Source organism: Rhinatrema bivittatum, chromosome 3, assembly GCF_901001135.1.
Source record: "Rhinatrema bivittatum chromosome 3, aRhiBiv1.1, whole genome shotgun sequence".
Taxonomy (NCBI): Eukaryota; Metazoa; Chordata; class Amphibia; order Gymnophiona; family Rhinatrematidae; genus Rhinatrema; species Rhinatrema bivittatum.
Genome location: NC_042617.1, coordinates 297,388,569 through 297,414,461, shown reverse-complemented (window position 1 = coordinate 297,414,461; position 25,893 = coordinate 297,388,569). Strand labels below are relative to the sequence as shown.

At 48.0% G+C, this 25,893-nt stretch overlaps 1 protein-coding gene across 2 annotated transcripts in view; it reads left to right on the top strand.

Annotated features, from left to right (window-relative positions):
• Positions 1–24,924, top strand: part of SMARCD1 (SWI/SNF related, matrix associated, actin dependent regulator of chromatin, subfamily d, member 1) — a 53,576-nt gene extending 28,652 nt beyond the window's left edge. The window contains exons 3-13 of one of the 2 annotated variants that reach the window (XM_029595016.1): positions 1,634–1,676; positions 1,866–1,988; positions 2,569–2,691; positions 3,799–3,915; positions 13,400–13,501; positions 20,399–20,560; positions 21,048–21,145; positions 21,289–21,424; positions 21,750–21,872; positions 22,078–22,179; positions 22,970–24,924. In XM_029595016.1, coding sequence (XP_029450876.1) covers positions 1,634–1,676; positions 1,866–1,988; positions 2,569–2,691; positions 3,799–3,915; positions 13,400–13,501; positions 20,399–20,560; positions 21,048–21,145; positions 21,289–21,424; positions 21,750–21,872; positions 22,078–22,179; positions 22,970–23,023 — 1,183 coding nt within the window. In that variant the 3' untranslated portion in view covers positions 23,024–24,924. Of the gene's footprint in view, positions 1–1,633; positions 1,677–1,865; positions 1,989–2,568; positions 2,692–3,798; positions 3,916–13,399; positions 13,547–20,398; positions 20,561–21,047; positions 21,146–21,288; positions 21,425–21,749; positions 21,873–22,077; positions 22,180–22,969 lie in introns of both variants that reach the window. The other variant, XM_029595015.1, reaches the window with a different exon arrangement.
• Positions 24,925–25,893: the final 969 nt, after the last annotated feature.

The following is a 25,893-nucleotide window of genomic DNA, read 5'->3' as shown; positions in this document are numbered from 1 at the left end:
CTCAGGAATCCCACCTGCCTCCCCACGGAGTTGGGGTTCTCCTTCTGGTTTGTTTTATTTTCTGCTCTCATTTTTTGCTATGTCACGAGAGTGAAGGGGGACCTTGTGTGGACGTGCGGATAGCAGCAAGCTGGGTAAAAGTTTTCCGTGCTGGGCTCCATCGGATGATGTCACCCATATGTGAGGACTAACATCCTGCTGTCCTGTGAGAACACCTGTTACAGGTAAGCAACTGCACTTTCCACAGAGAGGAACTGGGTCCATTGATTCCCCAGGTGCTGGAGGAGCTCGGGACCAAAGATGTCCAGAAGACTCTGACAAAGGAGAGAATCCGCTCTTGGAGGGATTGTGGGACCTCCTACTGCTTTTCCGTTGCTGAAGCAGATGAAGAAGTTGGTGGATCAGGAGTGGGAATCTCCTGAGGGAGGCCTGAAGGTTGCGAGAGCTATGGGTAAATGATATCCCTTGCCGGAGCAGACCTCGGCATTATGGAGAATTCCCAAGGTGGATGCAGCAGTTTCGGCGTTTATTACGAAGACTACCATCCTGGAGATGGGAGCAGCGGTTCTCAGGATCTCCAGGATAGGAAGCTGGAGATTCTGATTAAACGGCTTTTTGAAGTCTCAGCTTTGGCCCTTCGAGCAGTGGTGTGCGGAAGTCTGATGCAGAGAGCATGTTTGTCCTAGGTGCAGAAGGTACATGGCAAGCGTTCAGGATTGGTAACTATGATGGCACAGGCGGCCCATTTAGAGTCGGGAGTGGACTATGTGGCTGATGCTCTATACAACATGGTCCGGACTTATGCCAGGAGTATGGTCTCAGTGGTGGCAGTGGGTCTTTTGGGTTCCCGCCCAGAATAGAGGGGCCCGGGTACATCCCACTTGTCTGGACTGATCCAGGGTACGAACAGGAAAGGGAAATTGGTTCTTTACCTGCTAATTTTCGTTCCTGAAGTACCACGAATCAGTCCAGAGACCCGTCCCCATCTTTCGAAAGACTTCCTCACTTCTGGATATTGCTGAGCTGAGGTTTGATGTAGTCAGAGTAATGAGAAGTGTACATAGTTGGATATATGTTTTTCTGTTAACTCAATAGGGCCTAGTTCAGGGGCTCCAACTTTAAGTCTCTGTTCGCCCGTAGTGTAGGTGAAGGTTTGTTAATGTAATCATCTTGGCTTGGGTATGGGTCATTTCTGAGGGACTGCAGGTGGCACTCTCAGTTATGTAGCGGTGCCTCAAAGTTTTGTTCACTGCCTCCATCTGCTGGTAGGGGTGCATAAACTCACTCGCCTGGACTGATCCCTGGTACTTCAGGAACGAAAATTAGCAGGTAAGAACCAGTTTTCCTGTTCCAGAGCACTGCTCTTCCAAGGACAGGGTGGGAGAAAAAAATACTTTAACCTTCCTTTAAGAGGTGGTGTTTCTCTTTGATTGCAACAAATTTTACAATTCGGGGTAATAATAGTTAAACCGGGAAAAACCAGCTGAACCTCAGCTTGGCTGCTGCTCATCAAGAAATACGTGCAGGGATATGATGGATCTTCTTTTTTTGGGCTGTTACTGTGTGGTTTGTAAGGATCATTGCAGGGACACTTTTGTGAGGTTAACTGCTGGTTTCTTTTTCTTTAAAACAGTGCAAAAAAAAAGAAGATGGCTGATAAGATTCTACCTCAGAGGGTGAGTTGGATACTATTCCTTTTAGCTCATTGTTAGACCCTCTCCTTCTTAAATTTCTGAAGAAACCATTGCCATTTTGTACTGAGCTTTGAATTTAGAAGAGGGAGGCAAGTGACTGGTGGATGATATGCTTTCATGGCCAAGGTGGAATTAGAATACCTTGTGTGACTAGCCTTTGTCTTTCCAAAGATCCGTGAGCTGGTTCCAGAGTCTCAGGCCTATATGGATTTGTTAGCATTTGAGAGGAAATTGGACCAGACTATTATGCGGAAACGGCTGGACATCCAGGAGGCCTTGAAACGGCCCATCAAGGTAAGAGCCAGGCCAGGGAAAATGGAAAGGAAAGGTGGGTGTTCTAGGCAATTGATAACCACAAGGAAGGAAATGCACTTGATAACCTCAAGGGAGGAAATGCACTTGTTATGAATGCCCCTAGTTTATTTTGTAGGTCTTAGGAAGGGTGAGCAGTAAATGGTGCATGTGCACACACCTCACTCCAGTGTAGCCCTCTCATTCTCCTATACTCCTACCCCGTCCTGGGTAGTCAGTTTTTACTCGTGTCCTATCCCCTTGTAGCACTCTTGCTGCCTGCGTTGGGTTCCCCCTGCAGCTTTCTTGCTTTCTTCCTCGTGCCCCCTCCTCATATCTCGCACTCTTCTCGCTTTCTGACCAACTTCCACTCTCCTCCTTGCCCCCTCCACTACCCCTGCTGCAGCCCTCTCCTCCCCATAGCTTTCCTGCTGCCTCTTGGTCCTCTATCAAGGCATTGCTTTCTCCCAGGCCTGCCTCGTAGGCAGAGAAAATGAAAAGCTTTTGAAAACACAGAGTAATCAGATTATCTGACTTTGGTACTGCATGTTTACTTATTTATGGGATACATTTTATCTTTCAGCAAAAAAGGAAGCTGCGGATTTTTATCTCAAACACTTTCAATCCTGCCAAGTCTGATGCTGAGGATGGAGAGGGGACGGTGGCATCGTGGGAGCTCCGTGTGGAAGGGCGGCTCCTTGAGGATGTATGTTCAAGGCATATTGCTCTGGGGACAAGGGAAAAAGGAGTCTGTCTCATGCAACGCTGAAATAGCATTAAATCCTATTTGGAGGTCCTTCATCCTTGGAATAATCTGACTGTTTCATAGTCTCTGGTTAAATCCTAGGACAGGTGGGGAGGGCCTTTACATTTTTCTGGTGTCTGCTTCCTCTGCACACAGGCAGGCCAAGACACACAGCAAGTGGGTTATGAACTCTTACCAACAGATGGAGACTAAGTAAAGCTGACTCACTGGCGCCACTGGCATTTAGCCCTGCCCTGACATCAGCCCTCCAGTATTCTCTGTCTCCAGCAGATGGTGGATATTCTTCTCCCTTGTGGGGATTGGTTTTGGTAAAATTAAGAACATAAGAAATTGCCATGCTGGGTCAGACCAAGGGTCCATCAAGCCCAGCATCCTGTTTCCAACAGAGGCCAAACCAGGCCACAAGAACCTGGCAATTACCCAAACACCAAGAAGATCCCATGCTACTGATGCAATTAATAGCAGTGACTATTCCCTAAGTAAACTTGATTAATAGCCGTTAATGGACTTATCCAAACCTTTTTTGAACCCAGCTACACTAACTGCACTAACCACATCCTCTGGCAACAAATTCCAGAACTTTATTGTGCGTTGAGTGTGAGAGAATTTTCTCTGATTAGTCTTAAATGTGTTGCTTGCTAACTTCATGGAATGCCCTCTAATCCTTCTATTATTCGAAGGTGTAAATAACCGAGTCACATCTACTCGTTCACACTGAGGAGTAGGGAGAAGATTGCTGTCTTTTTAGCCTCTGTGTCCAACTACTGTACGCTGACTTCTTTGGACTAGTCAGTTGGCGAGATTTGTTAAATAGGTGAGGCATAGGTACCTGCTGGTAGTTCTTGTAGGTTATTTTTTCACATCAGAATTAGCATATCGTCCCTTAAACCCTACTCTTTTACATACTGATATGTAACAGCTCATTTGATTTGACTTTTGCTATGCTGTCTGTCGGATGTGTGCATTGGATTTCAAAGCTGTGCTGTAGTCTTTTGTGAAATTGGCTCTCTGGTGTAACACATTTGCTTATTGTTGTTTTCCCTACAGTCGGCCATGACTAAATATGATGCCACAAAACAGAAAAGGAAGTTCTCGTCTTTCTTTAAGTCTCTGGTAATTGAGCTTGACAAGGACCTGTACGGCCCGGACAATCACCTTGTTGAGGTATGTGGCCAGATGAGGGCTGCTTTTAGCAGTGGCTGAAGGAAGACGAGCTAAAATGCTGGTGGCTTGTATCATTGTAGGCACTGTGGATCTCCGAACCTTTCATCCCACAGGAGGATCACTTTCTTTATGTGAAGTATCCCTTGGATAGCCACAAATTGAGGCATGATCCAAATATAGCCAGATGTTGTATGGAATGGAACACACAATTTCTAAGAATTATTCATAGGGCCAGCATGCAGGGGATCCTGGGTTTGATTCCTGGACCAGGACTCTGCAGCTGGGGGATGATGAAGGAACCCTGGGGCATGGCCCATAGTCGAGGACCATCAGTGCAGTGACTGGGCTTGGTACAGTTGAAAATGAAGGTGTATAGCACTGGGATTCCATCACCAATTTGTTTTTTATAATTTAAAGTTTTTATTAATAATACCAAAGAATACAGTGAACCATATACATCTGAGGTGATATCAAACAGTATAAACATATTATATTATCAGAGCAACATAACTTTCATCTAAGTGTAAATAACAATATACCTCAAAGTAACAGAAACAAAGCTTATCTTATGATTCATACTTCTGTAAGCCATCGCACATACCCAGTTATATTCCCATCCCTCCCCCTGCCTCTTATCAGATGTATCAGATTCATGATTGTAAACCTAAGGTATTGAGAATGAGAGAGCTCTAGTCCAGGTAGGGCCCCTAGACCATCCAGATATGGAAATTGTCTCTGCGAGAAAAGGTTAAGCAACCAACAGGAACAATGTTCATGCAACTGGAGTAGATTTCCAAATTTGATAGGCTTGCCATGTCTTTTCAGATTTAGGTAGACACTTATGTTTATAGGCTGTTATTTTAGACAAATATATTTCCCTGTACGTACCAGGATCAGTCCAGACTGCTGGGTTATGCCTCCCTTCCAGCAGATGGAGTCAGAAAAAAGCTGACAGGCACCTCCCATATAACCTGGTGTGCCACCTGTGATCCCTCAGAATTCCTCTGACTCCAGCAGATTGAGAGAGCATAACCTGCGGTCCTGATCATCTCTAAATTTGGGAAGGTTCTTCTTACAGGTTTGGTTTAAACTCAAGGGAAAATCCTCTGACTATGCCCCAGGCCCCTCGAGGCCTAGACAAAGGTTTCCACTGCACAGAAGCCCCACCTATGGGGACACGGACAACTCTGAAGAGGAAGCAGAGCCCTAGAAGAGGGGGCACTCCCCCTGGGGACAGAGCCTCACCGAACCATGAGACGCTTCTTCACCAAGGACGAGCTCCCTGACCTGGTCACCCATAGCCTGAAGGAGCTCGCTATCCCGGGCCCCAGTGCTTCGGGGGAGCCTAAGCCAAATCCCCTGCTGGAGGGCCTCCGCCAGACCTCTCGCCATTTCCCTCTGTTACAAGACATCCAGCAGCTAATTGACCTGGAATGGAGTGCTCCAGAGTCCACATTCAAAGGGGGGCGAGCTATGGCAACCATGTATCCCGAGGGAGGACCACAAGTCCCGCCCAGAACTGGATCCGCCCCATCTAGGTCCGAATCCAACAGAGGGCGCTTCAACCCGAGCTCCCCGAGGACCTGCAGAATCAAGGGGGCCAATTCTTCCCAATGAAACAAATTTATTTATTTTATTTATTTTTAATTTTTATATACCGATGTTCCTGTAAAGAATACATATGAAGAATCTTGGGATCGTCCCCAGACACTGGCATATCTGCGACATCGTCCCCTGGATCCAGATCACCAGCATCTGGATCACCGGCATCTGGGTCGTCCGCTGTGCGATCAGGGGCCGGGCCCCCCCCAAGGAAGCCCTGCATCCCCAGGAGTCTCCGAGGACCCTTGGGAATCCTCCATATCTCCCTCTGATCACGGTGGCCCCAATAAATGCTGCACCCCGGGGGCCAAAGTACCTCACAACCGAGTAGGGCCTGACTTAGCCGTCTGAACGGCTAGGGACAAAGGAGGAGGGGCCAGTCCCACCTGCTGAAGGTCTGACCCTTCCTGCTGTGCCAAATATGCACGGTGGAGAAGCAAAATAAATTCAGGGGAGCTGACCCCGCAGGCCCAGCGCCCCCTGACCGAGCCAAACCAACAGGCAGCGCCTGATCCACGCTCCCTTGCTCCCCTACAGGGCCCGGGTGCACTAGGGAAAGCCGCAGGGAGGGGTCCTCCAGCCCTCCCAAAAGCACTGACAAGTCTGCCTGAGAACCTAAAATGGCCACCATTCCTGCGCTGGCCAAGGTCGAACCCTGGCAGCAACAACATGGATGGCTGAAGGAGACCAGATGTGCCGGCATTTCACGAGGAGTCTGTCGAGGGTTTGTTGCACAACTTGTCGCTTGTGACTCGGACCGCACGGTGAGAAGAGAAATCTATCCCTTGGGGTGCGAGCAAACTCCAATGCGTAACCGTTCCTTAGGATGTCTAGGACCCACTGGTCCGAGGTGATTTGAACCCACTCCTCATAGAAGAGGGATAGTAGTCTTCCGATCTGGGGGGTCGAGGAGTGGGTGAGCCTGGCATCATTGGGGAGATTTGGAGGAAACCCCTTGCAGAGCCCCCTCCCTGGATGGTCTGCATCCACGAAAGGAACGGGGCCACGACTGTGTTCTGGTGGATGGAGCCCGGGGCACCGTCTGCCGGGGTCCACGATAGCGGTGTTGAGTGCGGGGCCGACTCCGGAAAGAAGTGAACAATCGATTAGGCCGCTGGCAGTCCTCGGGCAGACGATGGAACGCATTTTCCCCCAAAGACTTAATGATCTGGTCAAGGTCGTCTCCGAAGAGAAACTTGCCCTTGAAAGGAGAAAATCACAGGCTGGATTTGGAAGAGGAATCTGCTGACCAGTTGCGAAGCCAGAGGAGGCGCCTTGCCGAGACAACGGAGACCATGGACCATGCTAAGACCCGGAGCAGATCGTACAAAGCATCCACTCCATAGGCAATGACGCCCTCCAGGCGGTCCGCTTGGACTGCGTCCTCCGGCGGTAGTTCCTGGGAGGTGAGAAGTTGTTGGACCCAACAGAGTCCAGCCCTCTGTGCGAAAGAACTACAAATGGCAGTGCGAACACCCAGGGCCGAGACCTCAAAAACCCTCTTTAGGTAAACTTCCAGCTTTCTATCCTGGAGATCATGCAGGGCCGTCCCACCAGTGACCGGTATTGTAGTCCGTTTGGTAACCGCTGACACCGCTGAATCCAACTTAGGAACCCTGAGGAGCTCCAGGAAGTCCTCTGGAAGCGGATAAAGTTTTTCCATCGCCCGGCTGACCCTGAGGGATGCTTCGGGAGTATCCCATTCCCTGGCCAGGAGCTGTAGGAAGGTGGCGTGGGTGGGAAAGGCCCGGGATGAGGGGCGCAGGCCAGCCAGAACTGGATCCCCTTTCTTGCTAGAAGAGGCGACGACTGGCGCGGGGGGTCCTGGGGGGTCTAGGAGAGGCTTGAGGTCCAGCTCCTGCAGGATATGAGGGATTAGGTCCTCTAGCCCCTCATTTTGAAAGATGTGAAGGACCCGCGGATCATCTCCTTCCAGTTGCTTAGCGAGGAGCGGATCATCCCCAAGTGAAGACGGCGGATCTCCCCCCGGATCCGGGAGAGGGGCTGCCCCTCCCCCCAAGGGGAGGGCAAAATGTATCCTGTGCGCCCCCTGATCCGGCCCTGGGCCCCCATGGGTGTCTCCAATAGCCGGGGAGCCTTGGCTGGTAGTGGCTCGAACCCGGAAACCCTAGGATTCTCCAGGCGCTGCAGGTAAACATTGTGCATTGGGCCCGGGGGGGGGGGGGGGGGGGTCAGTAGGGGACTCCCCCGGGGGTACCGGGAGAGCTAGCAAGGGAACCGGGGTAAGCATCAGCAGGGGTATGTCAAAGAAATCCTCCCCTGCATCTCCTGATGGCTGCTGCATGTTGTCCCCTGCTTCCAAAATGGCCACCGTTCCCGCTGAAAGCGGGGACGGGGCTGGCTCCTGTAGTCCACGGCGCGCTGGAGCGTGTAAAAAAAGCTTTATCCCGTGGCAGGGAGGTGTCCTCCCCACCAGGGAGGCACCTTTCACTGCATATCTTTGCAAGACATTACCGTCTGCATCTACAGTCGCCAACCTCCGGATACTTTGGCGACCGGGTCATTCGAGCAGGGCTTTCAGGGGCCCACCCAATTTGGGAAGCTTTGGTACATCCCACTGTTGGACTGATCCTAGTACGTACAGGGAAAAGAAAATTACTTCCTTACCTGCTAATTTTCATTCCTGTAGTACCAAGGATCAGTCCAGACGCCCTCCCGGTTACTGCTGGGATACTGGGGTTTGCCTGCTCGATCTGCCATTACATTGCTATTTTTGGTTTTCTGTTGGTCTTTTGCCTCCGTTCCTCGAGGCTGTTCGACAGTTCTCTTTGCAAGTTGCAATTGTTAGTATCATTTGATCTACTTTCAGATACACTTGATCCAATCCGTTCTAGTTTGTTATTCTGGCTTTGATATTCTCTATACTGAGGATCTAGGGAGGGTGCACTGGTTGATATGTCAACACTCTCCGAAGCTTTGTCTGACTCCATCTGCTGGACGGGGGACATAACCCACCGTCTGGACTGATCCTTGGTACTACAGGAACGAAAATTAGCAGGTAAGGAAGTAATTTTCTTATCTGTTTTCCATAAAGTCCCAGTAAACTCCAGATACCGGATAATATGTCTCTTGACATCTAAGGGTCGCAACAGATGATACTCCCTTACTTCTCACTCTCTGTCTAGGGATGGCAGGGAGATGGACTGACAAGTGAAATTCAGTGACCACCTTTGGTTAAAAAAAAAAAAAAAAAAAAAAAGGAACAGTACACAGCTTTATCACGAGTCACCCGGAGGAAAGGCTCCGGGCAAGACGAGGCCTGCAGCTCAGAAACTCTCCGCACAGAACAAATTGCCACAAGAAACACTGTTTTCAAGGTCAGTAACCGCAAGGACAAACTCCGGTGTTGGCTTATGCGTGGGCCGAGCTATGTCAAAGCTCTTATCCCTTACCCGAGCAGACATTAGAGCTTTTCGCTATGCCGAAAGTGGACGCTGCCGTATCGGCTGTCACGAAGAAAACGACTATTCCGGTAGCGGGGGCCACGACTTTAAAGAATGTCCAAGACCATAAGCTGGAGATTCACCTCAAGCGGATCTTTGAGGTTTCTGCTTTGAGTCTTCGGGCGGCTATTTGCTCAGCTTCATGCAGCATGCATGCTTGCATTGGGTGCAGCAGCTGCAAGGAGGCCAGGCTAACCCCAGCGTGGACGGTGGTCACGCAGAACTTTGGAGGCGTCAGTGGTGTACGTAGCAGATGCCTTGTATGACTTAGTGCGGACCTCTTCTCGGCTTATGGATTCTGTGGTGTCAGCCCGGAGATTGTTGTATTTGCGGCACTGGTCGGCAGATGTTTCGTCCAAATCTCAGTTGGGTTCTCTGCCGTTTAAGGGCCATCTTTTGTTTGGAGAAGATCTCAAGCAGTTGATAAAACAGTTAGGGGACAGTAAGGTCCACAAGTTGCCAGAGGATAGGCCTAAGTCCAGTCAGTCCTTACTGTTTCAGTCCCATTTCCTAGAAGGCAGAAGGCCTCGACATGCGAGGGGGGGCAACAGCCCCGCAGAAGCAGTTTATGGGCCGTGGTCAGTCCTGGGTGCAAACTTTTTGAGGAGCTCGGAGGCCCTTTAGAGCACCCCAAGGGCAAAATCCTCCCAATGAGGCGAGGCTGGTCCACTCTGTCGTTCCCTTTTTAGGGGGGTGTTTAGCGTTTTTCTACGAGGAGTGGGACAATCTCACTCAGGATCAGTGGGTCTTCTCGATCATAAGAAACTGTTACGTTTTAGAATTTGCTCATCCCGTCCGCGACCTCTTTTTGGTCTCCCCCTGCGGTTCATTGGCAAAGCGAAGTGCGGTTCGAGAGACCTTGGACAGGTTGCGGGGTTTAGGAGCCGTGGTGCCGGTTCCTCCGGAAGAACGAGGCACCGGTCGGTACTCCGTTTATTTTGTGGTTTCAGAAAAGTAGGGCACTTTTCGTCCTATTCTGGACCTAAAATGGGTAAATGCAGCGCCGAAGGTCCCAAGATTTTGCATGGAAACCCTGAGGTTGGTGATTGTGGTGGTTTGCAGTCGGGAGTTCCTAGCTTCCTTGGATCTAACGGAGGCGTATCTTTTTATTCCCATTTATCGGGATCACCAGCGTTATCTGAGGTTCATGGTTCTGGGTCAGCATTTCCAGTTTCAGGCCCTTCTTTCGGACTAGCCACGGCGCCATGGACCTTTACCAAGATCATGGTAGTAATGGCGGCAGCCTTGCAGTGTGAGGGAGTTTTGGTACATCCTTATCTCAACGATTGGCTCATCAAGGCAGAATCGGAGGCCGGTTGTCTCACAGCGGTCAGGAAGGTCATTCAGCTCCTTTAGTTGCTGGGCCGGGTGGTGAATTTTGCCAAGAGCCATCTCAACCCGTTCCAGTGTCCTGAGTATCTGGGGGCCTGGTTCAACATGAACATGGGCAAAGTGTTCTTGATGGACAAGAGAGCGGGCAAATTGCAGACACAGGTCAGCTGTCTATTGGCGTTGCAGGTGTCCAAAGCCTGGGATTTTATTTACAGGTTCTGGGTTCCATGGCCTCCACCTTTGAGTTGGTTCCCTGGGCTTTTGCGCATATGAGACCATTACAGAAAACTCTGTTGGCACAATGGAATCCGCTGTTGGAGGCTTTTCATCAGCCAGTATTGCTGGATGTTCCTATGCAGGAGAGCCTCTCTTGGTGGCTCCAAACATCTCACCTTCTTTGGGGGGGGGGGAGGTCGATCTAGAGGTACTAGATTGGATTGTTGTCACTACCGATGCCAGTCTTTCTGGTTGGGGGCAGTTTGCCAGCATCATTCGGCTCAGGGTGTGTGGTTGCGGAGGAGCACTCCTGGTCTATCAATCGCTTGGAAACCAGGGCAGTGTGATTAGTGTTGCTGGCTTTTCTGCCAATGGTCCAAGGTCATTCGGTCAGAATCCTGTCGGACAATGTGATGACTGTGGCTTATATCAATCAACAGGGCGGAACCAAGAGCCAGATGGTAGCCCAGGAGGCTCAGGAGTTGATTGGGCAGAGGCACATTTGACACAGATAGCAGCCTCTCATATTGCGGGCAACGAGAACATCCAGGCGGATTTTCTAAGTCACAGTCTTCTAGATCCGGGCGAATGGGAACTATCAGAGTCAGCGATGCAGCTCATTCGTGAGAAGTGTGGCTGTCCACATGTAGATCTGATGGAGTCTCGTCAAAATGCAAAAGCGCCTCGCTTTTTCAGCTGCAGACGAGACTACAGAGCAGAGGGAGTCAATGCTCTAGTGATTCCTTGGCCTCAGGAAGTTCTACTTTTACGTATTTCTCCCGTGGCCTCTGGTGGGCAAGATTTTGCGCAGGATAGAGAGACACCTGGGGCATGTTGTATTGATGGCCATGTCACCCATGGTTTGAGGATCTCGTCAACTTGGCCGTGGACGGTCAGATACAGTTCAGTCACCTCATCTGCTCCATCAAGGTCCCATATTTTTCGATCAGGCAGATCGCTTCTGGCTAGTGGCTTGGCTTTTGAGAGGCAACATTTGAGGTGCTGGGGGTACCCTGAACCGGTTATTACTACCCTACTCCACACTAGGCACACGTCTACCACGATGTCTTATGTCAGAGTCTGGAAAGTTTTTGAGGCTTGGTGTGTGGCCAAAGGAGTTCCAGCTTTATGTGCTTCGGTGTCCCAGATTTTATCCGTCCTCCGAGATGACTTGAGCAAAGGCTTGGCATTTAACTCTGAGTTCACGTAGTAGCTCTGGCCTCTTTACGGGGGACGATTGACAGGGGAACTTTGTCCTCTCGTCCTGATGTCATACAGTTTCTTCGTGGGGTTTACATCCTCCGGTCTGTCCATCTTGGAATCTTAATCTGGTCCTTTGAGTTGTGTGAACCACCTTCTGAGCGACTCTTAAGGGTTTGACCTTAAAGGATGTTTTCCTGGTAGCCATTTGTTCAGCGCAATATCAGAGTTGCAGGACTTATCTTGTCGGGCTCGTTCTACAGATTTCAGATTCGGGTGTGTCCTTACGTACGGTTCCATCTTTCCTTTCTAAGGTGGTTTCGGCCTTTCATGTTAATCAGATGGTTGAACTTCCAGCTTTTTCCCGATATGGATTCTTCTCCTCATGCGAGGGAACTCAGGCGTTTGGACGTTCGGAGGACCTTACTGAGATATCTTGAGGTGTGACCAATGACTTTCGGATATCCGATCACCTTATTGTTTTGTGGAGTGGTGCAAAGAAAGGTTCCCAGGCATCCAAGGCTACCATTGCAAGGTGGCTCAAGGAGGCTATTGGGTCAGCCTACATTCTCAAGGGCTGGCAGGTGCCTGTCGGTTTACGAGCTCATTCTAGTGGATCGCAAGCTACCTCGTGGGCAGAGGCTCGGTTTGTGTTGCCACAAGAGATTTGTTGGGTGGCTACTTGGAAGTCACTGCATACTTTTTCAAGACATTATCGCCTAGACGTCCGGGATCCGGAAACTCATTCTTGCGGACTCTCAGGGTCCCACCCCGGCTAGGGGGCTTTGGTACATCCCGGGAGTCTGGACTGATCCGGGGACATACAGGGAAAGGAAAATTGGTTCTTACCTGCTAATTTTCGTTCCTGTAGTACCACAGATCAGTCCAGAGCCCGCCGCTCAATGGAGGTGGAAAATCAGATTTTTATTCAGAACCTTTGCAAGTGTTTCTATAGTTTTTACAAGTTTTTGCAAGTGAGTTTTTGTGCTTGGGTAAATATCAATACTGAGGAACTGCAGGTGGCACCAGGGCTTATCAAGCAGTGTCAGTTAAACTTTCTCTGTCTCCATCTGCTGGCACGGATGCATAAACCCAGGAGTCTGGACTGATCTGAGGTGTACAGGAACGAAAATTAGCAGGTAAAAACCAATTTTCCTTCGCTGAATGTTGCCTTTTGTGGGTACGGTGCCTTTGCAGTATATCTGCACATATGTATATACTTGTGGAGTACAGATTTATCTGTGTGTTTGTGAGGTGAAAATGCAAATTCTTACTTATTAAAGGAGTACATGAGTTACAGGTGTGCTGCTATGTGTTAGCTGTTGCTTCTTGCATATCTTGAGGAAATGCTTTGTTCATAGAAGGAGATGGGAATTAAATAAAATAGCATAAGCAAAAGGACCCTAAATACAAAAGGAAGAGAATCATTTACAAACATGGTTGGTCTTTGGTTTGGTGGCAGGGTCGGGCCTGGGTCTTCCTTCTGGAGTTCTTCACTTCCAGGATCCTTCCCTGCTCCTATCATTCAGAACACTGTAGGCTTGGGCTTGGATCTTACCTGCGGTCACACACGCCCCTCCCTCTCTCCTCCAATAAACTCTCTGCCATTTATACTCTGTGGTTGTTGACTTTAATTTGCGTTTTTGGTTTGTTTTTTTTGTCCCCCTCAGTGGCACAGAACGGCCACCACCCAAGAGACAGATGGCTTCCAGGTGAAGCGACCCGGCGATGTCAACGTGCGTTGCACCGTCTTGCTGATGTTGGACTACCAGGTACCCAGGCTGCGCACTCGCAGAAAGGACGTTGTGGGTAACACGGTAAATGCGGGAGAAGAGGTTCCCGGTGTCACACATCTCCTCACTACTGTCACGCTGCTGAGGAGAAAGACTTTCTATCCATTCTTCTGTTGCATCTGTAGGAAGAGGCCTGTCTTGTTTAGCCCCTTGGTTACATTTAATTTGATTGCCCCCGGAAAAGAGTGAAATCTCTCTGCACAAATCTGAATAATCCTATTATGGCTTGTCCCAAGGTTATCAATCTGTTTGTGCTTCTTCAAAATAATTCTTCTACCAGAGTGTGTATATAATCTCTCACTCCCTTTTTCCAAACTTTTTAAGGGATCATCAGCACAAGGTTCCATTGGCCTGAACTTAGTGCTTTCACCAATGTTAGCTTGACCCCAGAAAGCTGTGGAAACATTTTATAAACATAGCAAAAAAAAAAAACCCACCCCAAAAATGCACCAGTTTCCCTGCTTTTCTGGAAAAGTGTGGTGTGTTTCCACTCCTGTTTTCTGATTTTCTGTTTTTGGGCAGGTAGCCATTCAGGAACTGCTGAGCTTTTTAGTAGCAACACACATTGCCCTAAGGAAAACCAAGAATATGTAAAATCTTTGTTCATAATGGCCTGATTCTCTGCACCTGCACAGGTGTTTTTATATTTCAGGAATGCTTGTTCTTTTTGTATTATGTCAAGATGTTTCTTTACAAAGCAAGTAGATTGAAATCTTTCAAAATTGAATGAAAATGAAACTTGAAATATTCAGAAAAATATTAGATGAAGATTTAGTATTTACTATTTCTATTTATCACTGTTTTAAATTTGTCTTCATTCTCCTTTCCTGATAAGACACGTCCTTCATTTGATGCTCCCATCTTTCTTTTCCTGCCCTACCTGCTCACAGCTGGTGCCTTTACATCTTCAGCATTGTTTAATATCAGGAAGTCAGAAGACCCTGATATCTGATTAAATTAGCTTCTTAAAGTTTGGAGATTGTAGAATTTACTGCTACCCTCTCCCCACTATAGGTACAATTTTTCATGTCTCTCTTCTCTGCCCCCCCCCCCCCCCCCCCTCATCATGCCACCCTGTCGCAACTGCCAGTTACCCATCACTTATAATTGTAGGATCCTCATTGTTGGCTGAATCTTGGTTCCTGTTCATACCCCAGATCAGGCAAGGCAAGTGGGTTTTGCATCACTACCAGCAGATGGAGACAGAACATAAAAAAATTTCAGGCACTGCTACTTAACAGAGTGTCACCTGCAGCCCTTCAGTATTTCTCTGTCTCCTGCAGATGGTAGAGATGCAAACCTTAAGTTTGAACTTAGTTTTGTCTTGTTTTTCTTTTTTTAACTAATAGTAAAACATAGAGTTAGAAAAGAAGACAGAAGAGGTGAACAGTTCTCCCAGAGGTGTTAGGTTCCTTCATGGGCCATCTCTCTGGTTGAGCAGGGCGAGAGAGGGGTTGGAAATTCCCGGCCAGGTTTGACCCTTGATTTCCAGGGTAGGGAAAGCCAGGGGTCCTGGTTCCCTCGCTCCCTCTGAGGCCTTCTCATGCAGTTCGGCCATTTGCAGCAGCCAGGAGCACCCAGAAGCAGGAAATAACTTTCTTTGTTTCTCTGGGTTGCTTGGGGGTTGTTTTTATTAAAAAAAAAAAAAAGTATCAGGGGGAGGGTGTCCTTTATTTATTTTTGCGATGGTTGGCTTCGGTTCCGTCGGGATGAGGAGGAAGGTGTGTGTGGTTCATGCGATTTCAGCACCTGGGGCCGGGGCAGCATCTGCAGTGGTGTCAGAGCTGCCTTTCTCCCGCACTGAGTTATTTTTATAAGTCTCTCTTCATGCTGCAGAGCACGGGATAGTCTGTTGGGCCTATGGGGGGAGGCAGTTGCGCCTCAGTGCAGCCCTACTCTGCAGTAGTTGTGCCTCTGGAGGTGAAGGGGTCTTGCCAGAGGGCTCAGCAGGCAGATGCTGCACCTGTTCTGCAGGTCCTGCCCAGGAGATGGCAGCCATTTTTGAAGGAGGCCTGCCATGGAGAGGGAGTGCAGGAACTCCCCTCCCCCGCTTTCTTTACTACAGCAGGAGTCTGGAGAAGTTAGAGAGGGGGCAGCAGAACCAGGGGAGGCCCGGAGAGCGCGATGGATTTTCTTTGGATTTTGTATTGCTGCATGAAGCCTACCTCGCCAAGAAGGAAGCAGCAGGTAAGCGGGCGACCACCCAGAAGTCCCAGAGCACGGCTAAGAAGCCTTGAGCTGAGGCGCCTCTCAGGTCAGGGGGGGCATTCTTCGTTGTCTGAGCCTGGGACGATCGGGAGTGGAGTACTCCTCCTCTGAAGAGTCTGAAGGAGGCGATCCTCAGGGGGATCTGCATGTTGACCAGGGTGCTGGTCAGGGCACGGATCCTGTGACTGGCCAGGTGAGTAATGACCCGGATGTGGAGGACATTCCTCTTGCAGAAGGGGATGACCCTAGGGTGATGACATTGTTCTGTAAGGAGGAGTTGCGGCCTCTTCATCTCCCAGGTTCTGAAAGAACTGGGGATCAAAGTGGCGCAGGAGGATTTGGACAACGAGGGGGTAAACCTGGTGATGGACTGCGTGGACCGCCAAAGGCTTTCCCTTTGCAGAAGAAGGTGAAGAAGCTGATTGACTGGGAATGGGATTTCCTGGAGGTAGGACTGAAAGTAGCCAGGGCTATGGCCAGGTTGTATCTCTTGCCAGAGGACACTTTGGAAGCTTCCAAATGTGTATGTGGCGATGTCAGCAGTGACAAAGAAGACTACTATCCCAGTGGCAGGGTCTGCTGCATTGAAAGATGTCCAGGACCAGAAGCTAGAGATCTTGTTAAAGAGGCTGTTTGAAGTCTTGGCTCTGAACCTTAGAGCTGCGGTCTGTGCTAGCCTAATGCAGAGACCTTGCTTGTGCTGGGTGCAGAAGACACAGGAAAAGACATCTGGAACCTCTGCTGATTCTGGCCAGAAAGCTCGGTTGGAGGCAGGGGTGGCCTATGTGATAGATGCCCTTTATGATATGGTTTGGACTTCGGCCAGGAATATGGTGTCTGCTCGAAGTAGCCGCTCGAAGACTCCTGTGGTTGCATAATTGGTCAGTGGATGTGTGGTCAAAGGCACAACTTTGTAATCTCCTCTTCAAAGGAAAGTTGTTGTTTGGGGAAGATCTGGAGAAGCTGATGAAGCACTTGGCAGATTCTAAAGGGAATAGATTGCCCGAAGATGATAAAGGGAGTAAGAAGACCTTTCCGCCGCGTGAGATAAGGAGATTTCGCTCCAACAGAAGTTCTTCTGGATCCACACAAAGGGTTCAAGAAGGCAGCAGTCCTTTTGGGGGTCCTGTAGACAGGCCAGAGATAGCTCCGGTTAGGGTTCTGGAGGTGCAAAATCCGTCCAGTGAAAGCGGTCTAGTCCATTCCTTCCTGGAGGGCTGTCTGAGGAAGATTGTCCTGTTTTTACGAGGAGTGGACCAGAGTCATTTCCAACCAATGAGTTCTGGAATTAAGGGATGGCTGCACCTTAGAATTTTCTCGCCCCCTCAAAGAGGCCTTTGTGGTATCCTGTTGAGCTTTGCCTGTCAAGCAGGTGGCCATGCGGGACACCCTTCTCCAGCTGCAGCGATTGGAAGCCATCATCCCAGTGCTGCAGGAGGAGCAGGGTCGAGGAAGGTATTCTGTGTACTTCGTGATCTCCAAAAAGGAGGACTTTTTTTTTTTTGGCCCATTCTAGATCTGCAAAAGGTCAATGTAGCCTTGTGGGTGCCATGTTTTTGGATGGAGACATTGCGGATGGTTATTGCAGTGGTGCGCAAGGGAGAGTTTCTCGCTCCTTGGATCTAATGGCGGTATATCTTCATATTCCTATCCGAGAAGACCATCGAACGTTTCTGTGCTTCACGGTGCTAAGAGAACATTTTCAGTTTCGAGCTCTTCCCTTCAGACTGGCTACTACACCAAGAACTTTCACGAACGTGATGGTGGTAGCGGCGACCCTCAGAAGGGAATGGATGCTAGTGCATCTATACCTGGACGATTGGCTCATTCAGGCGAGGTCGGAAGTAGAGCATCACTGTTCCATTCAATGGCTGACGGAGCACCTAAGATCCCTGGATTGGGTGATAAACCTGGGGAAGAGCCATCTGGAGCTGTCGAAGTTGTTAGATTATCTGGGAGTGCGACTCAACACCCAGTTAAGCAGGGTGTTTCTTACCCCTGAAATGGTAATCAGGTTAGCCGCAGGTGGTTCGTCTCTGGGATTATTTAGAAGTGCTAAGTTCCATGGCCTTTACACTAGATTTGGTGCCATGGGCCTTTTCTCAAATGTGACCTCTTCAGAAGGAGCTTCTGTCCCGTTGTAATCCGTTGTTGGAGGAGTTTCAGCTACTGTTACTGCTCCATGAAGAATCCAGATCCAGTCTCTTGTGGTGGCTGCTGCGTCCCAGTTTGGAGAAAGGAGTGAATCTGGAAGTTCCAGACTGGGTGGTAGTGACCACAGATGCCAGCCTCAGCGGCTGGGGAGTGGTATTTCAGGGATCTGCAGCCCAAGGGCAGTGGTTGCCAGTGGAGACATCCTGGTCAATCAACTGTCTGGAAACAAGAGCGGACCTCGGATTCAGGGATGTGCGGTGCGTGTGTTCTCGGACAATGCGACGACGGTGGCCTATACCAATCGATAGTGCAGAACGAAGAGTCATTTGGTGGCTCAGGAGGTTCAGGAACTCTTTGCCTGGGCAGAACTTCATCTGGCAGCACTAGCAGCTTCGCACGTGGCAGGTGTGGACAATGTGCAGACAGACTATCTCAGCAGACAGCTGGACCCAGGGAATGAGAGCTGTTGGCGGAGGTCTTTGCCTTCAATCGGTGCAGGTGGGGCAAGCCCCAGTTTGATCTCATGCCAACGCAGAAGAATGCCAAGGGGAGCAGGTTTTTCAGCTGCCGGAGGGAGTTTGACTCCACAGGGATCAACGCTCTGGTTCAGCTATGGCCAGTGAGTCTTCTGCTATATGTGTTCCCTCGTGGCCGCTCATAGGTTGAGTGTTACGGAGCATCAAGCAACATCCAGGAAGACTGATCCTAGTAGTGCCAGAGTGGCTGCGCTGTCTGTGGTTTGCGGATCTAGTTCAGCTGGGGGTGGACGAGCCCATCCGGTTAAGCCACCTGAGAGTATTGCTGAGGCAGGGACCTATCTTTTTGGAGCAGGTAGATCGCTTCTGTCTAGCAGCCTGCTTTTAAGAGGTGACGTTTCCACTTGAAGGGGTATTCACAGCTGGTGATTACTACTCTTCTTCAGGCTAAAAGATCCTCTACTTCCTTGGCATATATCCGAGTTTGGAGAGTATTTAAATTCTGGTGTGACGTTCATGATGCTGTTCCTTTGTAGGTGAACTTTGCCCAGCTCTTGGCTTTTTTGCAAGATGGCTTGTCAAAAGGTTTAGCTTATAATTCTCTCCGAGTTCAGGAAGCAGCCTTGGATTGTTTCAGAGGGAGGTTGCAAGGACGCCCGTTAGCGTCTCATCCAGACATATTACATTTTCTTAAAGGAGCAAAGCATTTGCGTCCTCCGGTCCATAGACTTTGTCCGTCTTGGAATTTTAATTTGGTTCTGCGAGTATTGTGTGGATCTCCTTTTGAACCTTTGAGAAGGGCTTCTTTGAAGGACCTTACACTGAAGATGGTGTTCCTGGTGGCGATTTGTTCTGCGAGATGATTTTCGAAGCGTCAAGCCTTATGCAGCAAACCTTTTTTTGCGGATTTCCGATGATGGAGTTTCTTTGCATGCGATGCCTTATTTTTTTGCCCAAGGTTGTATTGGCATTTCATCTTAGCCAGATGGTAGAATTACTGGGCTTCCCACACCTGACGTCTAATTCTCCCCATGCAAGGGAGCTTCACCTTTTGGACTTGCGTTGGGTTCTCTTGCGATATCTCAAGGTGACAAATGGATTTCGGAGGTCTGTCTAATTGGATGATATCTTTGTTATTCAGTGGACCAAATAAGGGTTGCAAAGCGGCTAAGAGCACGATTGCAAGCTGGTTAAAGGAGGCGATTGTTTCGGCCTATATTTGTAAAGGTTGATTGATCCCCGATCGATTGAGTTTCTCCGCAGAAGATCTGTCGAGCAACTACTTGGTCCTCTTTGCACACTTTTACTAAACATTACCGTTTGGATGTCAGGACCCCAGAAAAAGTCTTGTTTGGTGAAAGTGTATTGCATGCAGGTCTTTTGGGATCCCACCCAATGTAGAGGGGCTTGGGTACATCCCACTTGTCTGGACTGATCTGGAGTATGAACAGGAAAGGAAAATTTGATTCTTACCTGCTAATTTTTGCTTCTGAAATACCACAGATCAGTCCAGACTCCTGTCCCCTTATTATTATTAGAACTATTTCGAAAGACCTTTCCTGCTTCTGGATGCTGCGGGTAATGCAGAATTTAAATGACTGCTGTAGAATATGAAACGAGATTGTACATAGTTCTCAGTGATTTTGACATTGGAAGTTTTTTCATTGTTCTAAGTGGAGGGTTCAGTTTTGTTGGGGGTTCCAACTTATTCCTCAGCTCTCTCTAGAGTAAGAAATCCTTGGAGTTTGGGAAGTAGTCATCGTGGCTTGGGTACAGTTCAATACTGAGGGGACTGCAGGTAGCACTCTTGGTTAAGTAGCAGTGCTGGAAAGTTTTTATTCTCTGCCTCCATCTGCTGGTAGAGATGCAAAACCCACTTGTTTGATCTGTGGTATTCCAGGAACGAAAATTAGCAGGTAAGAAGCAGTTTTCCTTTTCTGAAGAGGCAGCCTACATGTGCGGTTTTTTGGTTTTTTTTTGTTTTGTTTTTTGTAGATTGACACCTGATCACCAGCCATTTTTTCCTCTTTTTCCTCAGCCGCCTCAGTTTAAGCTGGATCCTCGCCTGGCTCGTTTACTGGGGATTCACACTCAGACCCGTCCTGTGATTATCCAGGCACTCTGGCAATACATAAAGACCCACAAGTTGCAGGACCCGCATGAGAGAGAATTTGTGATCTGTGACAAATACCTGCAGCAGGTATGACAAGTTGTTTCACTGTCTTGTGTGCTTTGCACTAGCAGCAGGTAAAGACACTAATTTTTGTTACTCCAGCATGGTACACTTAGTACCTGCAGCAGCTGAGAGGTGTGATGCCTGCCTATCCTAGAATTGTATGTTTTATATCTACAGATAAGGTAGATGTCAGGAAGGTTTTCTACTAATCTGTCCTTTTTCAGCAGTGAAAATTGTTCTCTTGTCTTCTGTCACTTGATGTAGTGACCTAGAAGCAAACGGAATGCATGCACCATCATCCCTAGTCTGCCTCCACGTCATGGCTATAATTCCACAGCCTCTCACCTTTCTAGCCATCTTCTGGGTTAGTCTGTGCGTCTTCTCCCTATGAGACCTTTGTGAATCACAATCTTACATAGTCCGCCATTGCTGGTTTTCTCTTTCCCTTTCTCTCTCTCCTGTGTTATCTTGTCTCATCTGCCTTGATCTCACTTCTGGGCCTCTCTTGCAGATATTTGAATCCCAGAGAATGAAGTTCTCAGAAATCCCTCAGAGGCTGCATGCACTACTCATGCCCCCTGAGCCCATTATCATCAATCATGTGATCAGGTGAGCCCCAGGCACAACTGCCTCTTGATTTGTCTTTGTGATGTAGTACTTGTGAAAGTGCTAATATAGTGCAGACCACCAGTGTGAAAATTTGTCCTGGCACATTTCCAGTCTCTCCTGTGCTCTCTCTTTGGCCTGCCCAGTGTCGATCCAAATGACCAGAAGAAAACTGCCTGTTATGACATAGATGTGGAAGTGGATGACACACTCAAGACCCAGATGAACTCTTTCCTGCTCTCCACAGCTAGTCAGCAGGAAATAGCTGCTCTTGATAACAAGGTAACAATAATAATCCCTCCAATATAATTTCTCTTTACCCCCCCCCCCCCCCATGCCACCCCAGCCTTCTCACCGTACTTGTCCTCTTGCTGTGAGTATATTATAGTTTGTAGCCAAGGCTTACCTCTCCATGCTACAGAAAAGGATTATGGATCACGTGAGTTACCAGCAGAGGAGTAAGTTTGATCCACTCGCAAGTTATATAGACACATGAAGCATGTGTCCTCGGTCTGGCTTGTAAAAACGTCGCCCTAGAGAAATATATCTAGATTCTTCTCTTCCCCCTCCCCAACCTCACTTCTTTACTGTTTTTGTCATTTGGCAGATTCACGAGACGATAGAAACCATTAACCAGCTAAAGACACAGAGGGAGTTCATGCTAAGCTTTGCCCGAGATCCCCAGGGCTTCATCAATGACTGGCTGCAGTCTCAGTGCCGGGACCTCAAGGTAAAAGGACTGGCTTGGGCAGCGAGTGCTTTCTGGGCATCCACCTTTTGTCACCGTCTCCTTGTGACTGATTTCTTTTGGGGGGTGGGGGGGAAGCACTCTGAAGGCTGGGCGTATATATACCCAACCAACCCCAGTGCTAGCGTAACTCGAGGCTATTCATTAGAACCTTTGCTCATTTCTGAGTTTTTCTCTCTCTCTTCAGACTATGACTGATGTGGTTGGAAACCCGGAGGAGGAGCGCCGAGCCGAATTCTATTTCCAGCCCTGGGCTCAGGAGGCCGTTTGCAGATACTTTTACTCAAAGGTGGGCATGAAGGTGGTACAGGGAATTGGTGAGACTTCTCTCAGATATTTTAGACAGCATCTCTTACAGGATAAGAGACATCACTTGCAGCATTTGAGTTACTTGCAACCGGGTGTTGACGTCACCTCATCATGGGGAATTAGCACATTGTAGGAAATAGGAAAAATAGAAAAGTAAATAATGCAAACTCATTAAAAACCTCACAAAATTGCTTCTTCTGAGAGTGTGATACTCTCAGCGATCAAGTTTTTGTTCCACTAGGTTTGCTTAGATCTAGATTAATTTTCTAGCCTATATGAAATGCTGATGGTTATTAAGTCACAGTTGAAACACAACTATAACATGAAACCCACCAACACATTGGCACTCTAGCTGGTAGTCTTAGTAGATGCCAGAAGTGCTCTCGTATTCTCTCTTCCAACCCATCACAGAACAGGCAGAGAATACGTACAGCACAGGCAGAAGCAATACAAGCTTCCCACACCCTCAGTCCCACACCCACACCGCCTCACCACAGAGCAGGAATAGCACAGGAGGCAGCAGTGCAAGCTTCCCTCACCCACACACTGACTCAGCACAGGTAAGCGTCCTTGACGCACACTGCCCCATAATCTACCTCTCCTGTGATGGGGCAGTGTGTGCATGAAGGAAGCTTGCACTGCTGCTTCCTGAGCTGTATACTTTCTGTGGTGGAGTTGTGTGTGTGTGTGTGTGCAGAGGGGGGTGGCGTAGAAATGTTGCACATCCATTTAATCTGTTAACCAAAAGACTATGGTTGCTGCTTCCACAGGTGCAGCAGAGGCGACAAGAGTTGGAACAAGCACTGGGAATCCGCAACACATAATCTAGAGAGCATTGCAGGGACAGAGCACCAGATTTCTCTTATTCTGGTTTAAGGATTCATGAACAGCAGCTGCATAATGCGCTTTTGGAGCTGCTGACTGGATGGATGATCATGCACACCTCACTTCTACTCATGGTGATGAAGCCTGTGGGCCACATGAAGGAGGAGTCAACAGCCTCTCTTTATGCCATTGCAAGTGACGAGTGCCTGTTACCTGCATCACTTCCTGATCTTTGCCTTTCCAGCCTTGATGCCTATCCTCATTCATTCACAGCTCCTTAGCCTAACAGCATTCAGTATGAAGCAAAGGTTTTGTAAGAGGAACCAAAGCTGGGAGGATTGCGACAGCTCAGAAATAAACAGAGCCTTTCTCTGTCCTTAAATATGAATTTAGTTTTTCCGTAAGAGGCTCAGTGACCATCCGGCCCCTTTTTTTTGTCAGGAAATTTCCCATGAGGGCTGTTGCTGATGTGTGAGGGGTTGGCAGGGCACCTCATGGAGCAGATGCCCCTAGTAACCATTCTGATTGAAGCCTATGAGACCGAGTGGTACCCTCCATTCCAGTCATGGATGCGGCAGATGTCTGTGGACTCTCAGCAGTGTCCCTGTCCTCGGGCAGTGCTGCTGCTGCGTACGCACTGGAACATTTCTGTGATTGGGTGCCATGAAGGGCAGAGGAGTACTGGGGCTGTGATATATACTTCCTCTTCCCCATTAGTGTGCTGGGAACCCTTTAGTCAGAAGAAGAAAGTTAGAGGGAACAGGACTCTTGGGTTTTTTTTTTTTTTGTTTTGTTTTGTTTTTTGGAGGAGGCGAGAAGGGACCCCGGAGTAGCTAGTTTTTAGTTGTATTTTTCATGTAGTTTCCAACATGCATATGATTAGTCATGTAGCATTTGGTGCCCACGTGAGAGTGGAGACTGTTGTTTTCTGACAAGACCGTGCAAAATCTCAGGAGAGGCTGGAGGTTAATGGATTCTGAAATAGATGTCGTAGACGTTTGGAGCTACAGTACAGAAGAAGGAAAGGGGGCTGGTGGTGCAGTCTGATGCCTGAGAATGTGGCTGAGAACTGTCAGGTACATGCTCATCAACCAGCCTGAGCCCTGCAGCTCCATGGAAAATGACATTTAGCTTAGAGTGGGAAGGAAGCAAGTAATGTACACACAACCATGCCCGTTCGCCCCCACCTTTTTAGAGCTAGGTTCCAGTATGGGAGGTGATGCCATAAAGGAAAGCAAGTGCAATGATCACAACTTATTATGCATAAGAGGAAATAATTTTTTTTCAGTGGAGTTACTGAGAGTGGAAGAGATGATAGGAGCCCGAATTAATGTAAGATTATGTGAAGATGCTCAAATTGGCATTCAGACTGGATGCTGCCTATCTTGAAACTTATCAGGGCTATTCCTCTTTTTTTTATGATTGAACTGTTGAGACAACTCCCCCTTCACAGCTCGCTTCAGGAGACTTCAGTGCTGACTCTTCCAGGATGGATGAGGTTTAGGGAGCTCCGATACAAATACGTTGTACTGACACTTCTGAATCGTGTATTCTGGGTCTGATTCCTGGTGGCTTGAACCTAGTCTTGCTACTTTGCTGGTGGGCACCGTATCCCTTCATGCAGCCAGAGATCCTTGGCCATCTGGTTATGCACATCATTCTTTTTCCTTTGGCACAATGAGGCCGTCTGTCCTCTTCCTGCCCTGCAGGTTCTGCATATGCTGACACAGGCAGACAGTGCTGGAGTCTGCATCCTCAGGATACCTGAATGATGATGTAGCTATTGTCAGAATAACTGTTTTTATTAATGGAACATTATGTTTTTTGATGGACCAAATTTTTTTTGTACTGTATCCTTGTAGATTGCACCCAGTTTTAATAAAAGCATCTTCAGAATGAAGACTGATGTTTGTATGCCTGTACAAAAAAAACCCAAAACCCTGTTAGCTTGATTTAATGCCAATTATTCAACAACAAAGACAAGTCTGTCTTAAACCAGAGTTGTAAATCTCAAACCCTTTCATAGCTTGGCTACTTTGATTTGGTGGAAATTTTTGTTGCTAAAAGGTGTCTATATAATGAAAAGTATCATGTATTTATTTTGTAGGTGATTTCACCGGGATTTTTAAAAGTAATGGACTACAAAATATTTTTTCAGTTTCACGCAGGGTAGGTGGCAGGGGTGTACAAATCAAGCGAGCACAAAGTAAGAGAGTGAGGGAAGGTACTCTAACTCGAGCGTGTTTTTATATATACTTTGTGCTTGAAGAAAAAAGTGGAATACTAATGTGTCAATTGCAACAGCATAGTATTTAAAATTAATGTTTATTTAAATATGATATTTAACGTATATCAAAAATCAATTATATACACTTTGAGTTTCTCGCTGAAAAACAGAAGGATGGCTGAGATGTACACTGATGAAAATATATGCTGAGCCAATATTTTGATTCCATATTGTGTATCACAAATTTCTTTTGAGTCCTCGATGTGATTGCAAACTCCCCCTTGAGGAAGCCATTTGTGGTGAAACAAATGTCCTTGGGGTATGAGGAATTTGTCTGCAGTAGTGAAATGAAGTATTTTCTAGTCAAGCATTACGTTTTAAGCAATACAAGGATGGTATGCCAGTTCACTTCATTTTTGGACTCTCTCATCCCCATTTGAACACATGTGCACATTAATAGACTCTGATATTTTGTAGAGCCAATTATATGAAACCTGGCTCAGGTGCTGCTTTTTTATAATGACCTTTGTACGTGAAGTGTATATAATTGATTTTTGATATTTAACATATATCGTGTTTAAATAAACATAAACTTTAATATTACGCTGCTGCAATTAACACAATGTTTTACTTTTTTCTTCA